The 9,835-nt window shown below is 31.9% G+C and overlaps 1 protein-coding gene across 1 annotated transcript; it reads right to left on the reverse strand.

The window, feature by feature from the left end:
- Positions 1-516: 516 nt before the first annotated feature.
- LOC119683159 (mitochondrial 2-oxoglutarate/malate carrier protein) lies at positions 517-1,937 on the reverse strand. Its single transcript, XM_038096773.1, has one exon. The coding sequence runs from the start codon at positions 1,709-1,711 to the stop codon at positions 767-769; it is 945 nt and encodes a 314-aa protein (XP_037952701.1). The 5' UTR covers positions 1,712-1,937; the 3' UTR covers positions 517-766.
- Between the last annotated feature and the right edge of the window lie 7,898 nt (positions 1,938-9,835).

Consider the following 9,835-nt stretch of genomic DNA (forward strand, 5'->3'; position numbering starts at 1 on the left):
TTAAATATTTTCAAGACTAATATGCACAAAGTGTGTTCACGATTATTTGAGTTTGCAACGATGCACATTCAACGATGCACAGACATCCTGAATACCCCTTATATATATTTTTCCAATAAATACTTTTTTTAAATATACTACAATTTCATGTCGTATAACAACTCTGCTTTTCTGCGTCCTAATACACAACATAGTTTTTCGTTCTCCACTCAGAGGGAGAGAAAATAATGTTGGTGCTCAGCTGTTTTAAGCAGATGTCAAAATCAATAAGAAATAAGTGGTTGCTCTGAGCAACAACAGTATAATAAATATAAAGTCCAAATATTGTTGCTTGCAATTAAAGCAATAAGGTTGATTTATTAATGCATTTTGAAAACCAAAAATAAAATTAATATAGCTGCAATCGCCAAGTACATCAAAGCCACCGTAACGAACTAAATAAACATTTCTAAAATTTGAAATTCGCAAGACCTTGACCTCATTTGCGTTTCAAGTGCAAAACAGAAACCAAGTTTGTTGTTTATATGTATTTTTATTTTATTTCACACTAAATTTCATTAATCAAAACACAACAATCTCTTGAGTCGTTTAACAAATACATGTCTAGTAACATACAACAGCTAATAATTCGTTTATCGAGAAATTATATTTTATATTAATAATAAACAAACAAAATATACTTTATTGTTCTTTCCACACAGCAGGATTTTTGTTCGTTTACAATAAACTACAAATTTCAATGCATTAGTATTACACATTCAGCAACTTACAGTCCAACCGATTTGCCTTCGTTGCCCAGAACGTGCGTGCTGTATGCCTGATTCAATTGCTCAAGGAATATGAATGTCAACACTGTATGTGGACCCAAACGACAATAATATGGAGTAAAGCCCTTCCAAAGTGCAAATACGCCCTCCTGCCGTATTACTCGCGATAAAACATCAACGGTTCCACGGTATTCAGGCTTGCCGTCAATATATTTCATATTTTGTACGCGGGTCTTAGCAATATCTAATGGCATAGAAGCTATCGTTGTCAACAATCCAGACAACATACTAGCAACTAAATGCAATTTTATGCCTTCTTCCATATTCATAGGACTCTTACGGAAATATGTTTTAAACTGCGAATATGAAGCCAATTGAGTCATGTTGACAACCATCGCGCGTCCAATTGTTGGTATACAACCACGCCACAACGTCAACAAACCTTCTTCCTTAGCAATACGTGTTAAAGCATTGGCTACGTTTGTATAATTTCTACGCTCAGCAAGTGATAGACGGCCATCTGCCTGCATACGTATCAATGCCACTTCAGCCGGTGTACCAACAAATGCTCCAGTGCCGCCAGCAATAATACCCATCATCATGCTAGCCGTTATGTTTGGATCACGTTCCAATTTTGTTTTGTACATATCATTAAGGTACGTGTACATCCCCAAACGAGTTGTAGAATAAGTTGCTTGTCGCAGCAAAGCAGCTCCAATCCCTTTATACAATCCCGCTATGCCCTCCTTGCTTAAAATTGTCTGTATGCAATGCATTGAACTCGTAAACTCCTTCTTTCCACTGCCAACGCCAGATATCTGCATTCTGGTCTTGACCACATCAAAAGGCTGTACTATGGAAGTGGCGCCCATTCCTGCCAAACCACCAAAAACAAATTTCAAGCCATTGGGTATCGTTTTCTTCTCCACTTTTTGGTTAGCCATTACGTATTTTCGTTTAATTCAAGTTAGTAAAATAATCAATATATGTTGCACATGTAAATTAAAAATTCGAAAAATGCAAAAAACTTTTTATAGTATTAACACTATTAAAAATGGAAAATAAATAAAATACTTTTGTGCAAATTCGTTCCACTAAATGCTTCAGTACTGCGGACTGAACAAAACCAAAGTACAAACGTCACCTGATAATGAAATCTCGCTGCTCAAATGACCTCAAGAAAATCATACAAACAGTGTTGCCGTGTGGGTGTTTTATTCATACAACAGAAAATGTACTACGAATTATTGGCTAAAATGAATGATTTTGGTAATAAATAGCATGCAATAACTTTGTATCGAAAATACATGAAATACATGAGATGCGATAGATTTTTAACTTTACTGTGAGATTGTGCAATTGATCAAGTGCATTAATAGAAGTAACTTGAAATAATATATGTATAAAATGCATCTATAACTACATATTATTTCTTATAATTTTTTTTCTTATGAGTACTAAAGCAGCTGTTATTTATTTATTTTCGTACTGAAGCAAGTACTCGCAAATAAAAAATTAAATTGGTTCAATAGAACGGTCTCTCTTTACATTGCTTGAATATTGCTTGTTAGTTCCTTCTGCGTCACTATATCTAAATTTAGACAGGCACACACTGAGGCTAAGTAGTCTGTGCTCAGGCACACAACCTTCAACTTATTTAAATAATTCGAATTCACTGCCAATATTTAAATTATGCGTGTGTGAAATGTTTGTTCTTGTGCCGCATTTTGCACTGTGACGTATTGCTTCTATATCTAAATATATATATAACATAGTGGATTATAAGCTTACAAAACGTTGTTGTATATTGTAGCAGAGAGGAAAAAATGTCGAACTTAGTCAGCAGAAAATTTGTTGTTTTAGTTCCTAAGAAACCAGTGCTAAGGGTGACTCCTTTTAAAATATTGTCAGTGTGACACTGTCTTAACTTTTGCGTAATTCTGATATTTTTAGATAAATCTTTGGTTAAAAACTAATAGGTTTTATTGGTGTTATAAAAGATAACTGTATGTTCAGCAAATAAAATCAATTATTTTGTTGTTTCACTAAAAAATATTAATAAATTTTATCAGTTATCGAATATATTATCTACAAAAGTTACCTTATCAATTTTTACTTTAATTAAAAATGTTTAGACTATTTTTATGATAATGCTGTTTTTTCAATATTATTAATTACATTTTGTGCAAATTCCAACTGTATATGCTAAATAAACCATAATTATATACTTATGTATATATCCACAAAATAATATAATGCATATAATGTTATCTATTTTAACGGGTATTACAACGAGTATCATTATTTAATTTTCTGTTAAAACCTACTATTAATTTAGGAATTCCGTGCAAATATCTCAACTAAAATTTTCTATATATTTTAACAAATGATGTAAATCAGGGCTATCCAGACCAAATGCAATCGCGGGCCAATACCAATCACTGCACAGATTGGAGGGCCGCAGTAACAAATACATACGTTCATAGTTGTTATTATAAATACATTATAATAAGAAAATTCCCGTAATTGTAGTAGATTAAAACAATGTCGCGGGGCACACAATTATTAGACGTGGGCCCTAATGTAAATCATTAAAAATCTTGATTCAATTTATTACAATTTAATAAATTAATTTAATAAAGTACAATTATTTAAATAACAGGCTTCTTAAAAAATCAAAGCAAAAACAAAACAAAAAAATAACATTTAGCGTTGTTAGTTGTCCATTAAATTATTGCCAATAACTGTTTAACCGATCTCCGCGAAGACTTCTTATTAGAAAAATTACGTTAAATGGAAAGATCTATGTTTTTCGGAAACATCAATCTTTATATTTAGGTAAATGTAATTATTTAACCTGCTAATTGTTTATGCTTTGTAAGTATCAAGTAATAGAAAGTTTTAGCTAAAAGTCAATTTACTCTTCAAAAGCTCGTTTTATAGCGGATTTTAGGCAGATAACACATGTTTAATTCTCTATTCTCATGGTTTATTTGTGTTATATCTGGTAGACACATGCTCTCATATGTTTTTTACTCTTTTAATGCAATAACTTGCTTAAAGAAAGTGTGCAAATAGTGAAAATTCCCAGAAGGGTTCTAAAGATAGGCTATGTAATGTAACGATCAACAATCAGAATATTTTTGGTTTCCATATTTTATAAGAACTAAAAGCCTTATACTAAAAGTCTTATATTACGAACAATAATCAGCATATTTTAAGTTCCCATTTTCCATGGAGACTAACAAGTGCAGTCTTGTCATTAGCCGCATCCGACTGTCAGACATTGGGTGTTTATATCTAATAATTTGATTTATCAATATTTATTTAATACTATATATATACTATCTTTATATACTGCAGACGTAGTGAACTTTCTTTATTAAGTAAACTGGTCATGTATTTTGAATGCCTTAAGTAACGATTGAGAAACATTTTTCACGTGGCAGCAAATTTTTCGGTAGGTTGGCTTTTCTCCAATTATGCGTAAAAGTGAAAATATTAATTTTTTTATACAAATAATTACAGACTCAACGGTATGTGTGCGTGAATGTTATTTTCTATAGTAAAAGGACGTTTGAGACGTCTGACGTTTGAGATTTATTTTGATAAATGTACAGGATTCGACAGTGCAATTACAACAACATTGCGGTCCTACAAAGCGCTTACTTGCTTAAGTAGTAAAATGTATGAAGGGAACTCTAGTGGTGAAATGGCATTTTCACGTTCACATTTTACACCGATTAGTTGCTTCCCGAATACCACAAGCATTCGATATTTCATCAATATTGCCAATCAATAAAATTTCACGCTATGTTAATCAAAAGCTCCAGCCATTAGTGTAAAGTTGAGTGAGTCGACGAGGCGACGATAACGATGCACGAAGGATATGAGCATATTTTCTTCTGCTGCATATTTATCCCAAAAGGACACTTACCATTCAGCATATACAAGGATATGTGTATGTCGCTGTTACCTGTAGTGCAAAGCCTTTTGCATAGTCTGATACTGCCTTATACCGAGAATGTTTGTGAGCATTTAATCCATTATAGCCGTAACGTATTTATATTTTTAAATTGATTTGCAAAGGTGAAGGTGCGTGTATTCTTTATTATTTAGGAAACTAAAACTAAAAGGATCAAAATCGAACTTGGAAGGTTACTCGAATCCATATATGCACGAGTAAGTATTTTTCAAGCAAAAGTATGTTTGTTTCTAACTTTTTTGTTTCGTTGTTCTGGGCCGGAATTTTGCATATTTTTTATGAGTGCTTTAGGTACAAAATAAAACACAAAACAAATACGACATCACATTTTTCAGCTTAACAATGGAAAATATTGATTTTAAGTTCCCTTTCCCTTTTTTATAAAATTTTATTAAAAACGACAGAGAAAACTAAAACATAGTCATAGAAATACATTTTCTTTGTTTGAAATTGCAGCTTTTGAAAATCCCTTTGAATCTGAGATAATATTTTTTTGTCGAAATTGTTCTGGAGCGGATGCGACGCTTTTCGCAGCCCAAAATTGTTACACATCCACTTTATGGAAACACAATTTCTTTGTCAGGCATTGGATTAAATATCTAAGATATGATTTCCTTTGTATTAAATGGTTTTTTGCAGGTAAATGATAACTCACATAACTTCGCATCTCCTCATGGAGACATACGCACCAAAAGAATGCTTACCATTCATCAAATAAGCCAAATGACAAAGTAAGCAAAATTTAACCAAAAAAAAAAAAAAAATAGGATATGTTTCGTAATTGTGGTAGTAAGTACATTTTTCCTCTAAGTTAATTTATGTCAGATACTTTGTAATAAAGAAAATTTTTAAAGACTTTAAAATTCAAATTTTAGAATTTAGTTTGTTTTTACGCATACAAGCAGGTGGAAATGTAATTAAATCTATCAGTATCACGTCAAAGAAGGGGTTAGTGGGTGATTGTCGTGATATTCAAATAATAGAAATCGTCAAGTCATTGCATTGTTTTTGTTCATAAATATTTATATGCCTTCCCTAGGAGTTCGTTCCTTTCTTGTCTAACAGAAATTACAAAGAAAGACATGTTACAGGTCCTTAAATTCATCTAGAAAGGCAAATGGTTTCACATGCGTAACACTTCAAGTTATAATGAATGGACCTATATAAAATTTCGTTTTTATTTCATAATAACAATTTAGATTTAGGGCAATTTAATTAGTAAGTTTAATTAGATTGGTTGCCATTTGAGAATGGTTAGCCTTTTATCTCTAATTAAATCAAATTCTGCAACTTTACTTCGTTAAGCTATCTGGATGGCACCTGTTTTTGTCGGTCTTGGTTTTCGCGATAATCACGATCATGAAAAATATTAGTGACGGTTATATCGTATCTGCTCCACAAAGCGTATAAATGAGGATGATAACCTAATACATACGCAGATGTGTGACTTATTTAGGAACGAAGATGAACTCAACAATGCGGTCACAAAGAAATCTCATTCTGTACTACTTTTGTATCATTAGAAAAAATCCCATTTGTCAGCCTTAAGTATGGTTAGAAACAACAAGATCATGATGTTACAATCTTTTATCTAAAAAGAAAAATGTGTTGAATTTCAATTTAACGACTTGCAACCAGTACCTGGTATAAATTCTGTAAGATGGATTTTGCTTTTTAGCTGTTATTCAGCAAATCATAGTTCGATTCCTGGCACTTGCAGTCTCAAAAAATTATTTACGAATAAATAAATGCAATAATTATTTCCAAGACCGCTGATGATAAGTATTTGGCAATACTCGAAATAGCTGTATGGTCAGCCAAAAATTCTATTAATTAAAATAATATAAAATGAATTTTTGCTATTGTGGTTCACTACTGTTCGAAAAAATCTCTTTATTTATTATAATATTAATCCATTAAGACATCCATTGTTCCTTTTGTTATCTTTACATAGTTATTGTTGTTTCTTAGAAGGCAGAAAGCATACTTACCATGGTAACTGGGATTTTGAAATCTCTATCATCACTCAGGCTATTATTTTTAACTCTCTCTAAATTGTATTTACCACAGAAAATCGGATAACTTGACATTTTTCTATACCCTCTCATTCTGAGAAGTTGTAATAATGAATAGTTTTTCTTTTTTTTTTTCTCTTTAAAACATTCTTCATTGGATATGAGTAATACAATCTTAACTATTAGTTAATTTATTACTATTGGTGAATTGTACTTAATAGATATTAAATAATACGTGTGAGGGTGTACTGAACCAGTGTTCAGCTCCCATAAATAGTTTTTCTAACCAGACTCTTTTAATAGTACTCTTCTTCTCTGAGAGTAGTAGGCGTTTTTGTAACTGCTCAAAAGAAAAAGATTTGTGTGAAAGTTTCTTCTAATATTTTATACTCTCTAGAAGAAGAATGAACTAAAAGGACGTTTTAAAAATTTGAAAATTAATTAAATTTAAAAATTTTTCAAAAAGTTCTTATTGAGTGTTTGTCCTCTTCAAATCGTGAACAGATACCTTACTACTATAGATGCGTACTTTTATCCAATCTAAAGTGTGGAACAAACGTGAAAGTGCTTCGGGGGCTTGAAAAATGAACTAAACTGCGTTTAAGTAGGAAAGTGCACACAACTTGAAACTTAAAGCAATCTATGTTCTATCAAAGTTTAGTAAGTTTAAGTACTGAGTTCAGAAAATACTTAACACCGCCCTCCTTATTGAAATGATTTTGTCTCGCACTATAGGAAATTATTTTCGTAATCACTATTACAGTATATATTTTCAGATTTTTTCTTTATATAATTTAAGAAGTTTCTTGCAAAACTTTTATGAGAAAATAAGTAAATAAGGATCAACATAAACGAAGGCATTTTGCTTTATCACGTCCGAATAATCTTTTTTGTGCTAAAAACTTTCAAAATATGGTATGAAAAAATGAAAAATAAAATGGAAAAAATACAAAAAACAGAAAACAGAAAACAGAATAATAAAAAAATGAGCAAAAATTGTTTTACTTAATTCAAATGTTAATTTATTTTTCATTACGCCAAAACGCTGTGTCCATCGACGAGGGTGGACGGAGTTCTTATCAGTTCAAGTTCAGCACAAAAAATGAATATGCCAAGTTGGGAACAAATAAACTTCCGATTACAGATATTTGAATATTTTATTTGTATTCGTATCTGCACAAGTATCTCGGATGCGTACCCAAATTTAATTTGTGATGCAGAATTCATGCTAAGAAATTTAAGTACAACCGAAAGCTGCGAACGTTTAGAATAATTTAATTCCTAAGGCAAATTGAATTTGTTTGGCATTTAAAGGGAATTTGTTTTTGATTTCTAATTGAATTAAATTGTATTTGTATGAAAAGTTAATTTATAAACAAATTGCTTACCAGCTATAACCAGCAATAACCAGCAATAACACCACAAAAAGCAACAAATTCAATATATTCAACAATATACATGCAAAATCCACATAAAACTGCATATAAAATCAAAAAAATATACATAAATCCACATGAATATATTTAAATAATATGTGTGTTGTTGTTATTGTTGTTGAATTCTGAAAGTTAATTTGGATAGACAGGATTTTTATATGTGCTATACAGACTGACACACACCATACACACATGCATTTTTATTCACTTTCCGATTCATACTCGAATTTCCTGCTTAAAATGCATTCGCATTTGCTGCTGCTCCGGTTTTTGCTCCGAGTCCGACTATTGCCATGGCTGGTGCTGTTGCTGCAATTGAGGAAGAGTTGAACTTGAGCTTGATTGTATGCGAAACAAGTTATCATCTTATAAAATCGTTCTAACCACACATTTCCGTTAGGATCTGTGGCACATTTTGTATGTTAATGCGCATATGTGTGCTTGCTCATAAATAATGATTCCATTATTGCTGGTAAACTGGTAAACTGGTAAATGGGTTTGGAAGTTGTTCGTAGATGTTACTAACAAGGATGCAGGTCCTTGTTCCAAGGAATAATATAATTTACCAAATTTTAGAAACAAAGAAAAAAATGGAACTATGCTGAAAAAGCATTAACACGCAAATGAATATTGGAGTAAAACGATTGACTGCAAAACGTGGGAATGCAAATCGTTTAGAGACTGCTAATCAAGTCCTTTTGAATCGAAAAAAGTATATTTTCAAATAAATTTTCATTACTTATAAGTGTAACCTTCGGATTGTGTATTATGTTTAAACAGTTACAGTAATATCCTCAGTGACATCAAAATTGATCCCATCAAAAAATACATAAAGGATAGAGCCCTAAAATTATTTGCGAAATCTGACAGACTTATCAACATCGCGTTATTAAATCTCAGAATGGTTACAGGCTCCTCGGGGAAGCTTTCCTTCGGTTTCAATAACTTTGTTATAAGTTATTCAAAATAATTGGTATATAAAAAATGTTTTTTGAGATTGCCTCGTCTGAAAATATTCCTACTCGTATCAAGTTAGATTAGATTGGAGTGACGTGCTTGTGAACAAAGCTTACTTAAGATCAAACACGGATCACCATTCATTAAAACGCACAGAGGTCAGCATACGAACAATGTCGAAAGGCTCGACTACCCCATTCAGGTAAAAGTGAACCAACCTGACAATTTTGTAAACTTGACTAAGTTCCTAATTTTATAGAATGATAGCTCGATCAAGTCGTTAAGAAAAGGTGCCCAAAGATTTTATATCTTCTCATAGAATGGACACTGGCACATGAGATGAAGCACAGTTTTTTCCTCATCGGCAGAGCCACAACCATGATGGAAGTCACTATAAGGTAGACCCAGTTTTTTTAGGATGTCTTTCTAGTATGCAGTAACCCATCAGCTCCAGTACTGTAGTGCTGAGCAGGTTACGCTTTAGTTGAAGCAACTGACTGGTAAGCTTTCTGTCCACTTTAGAGACTTTAGAGAATCTTATATCTGATAGTAGGATTCATTTGACCAATTTCATTAAGCTATGCTCAGACATAGAACCTTCATCTTTTAATGAGTTTCTTTATTTGATGTAGGTATATAATATGAATATATTATTAATATCATGAATGATATTAT

The sequence above is a fragment of the Teleopsis dalmanni genome, chromosome 2 (assembly GCF_002237135.1).
Source record: "Teleopsis dalmanni isolate 2A chromosome 2, ASM223713v2, whole genome shotgun sequence".
Taxonomy (NCBI): Eukaryota; Metazoa; Arthropoda; class Insecta; order Diptera; family Diopsidae; genus Teleopsis; species Teleopsis dalmanni.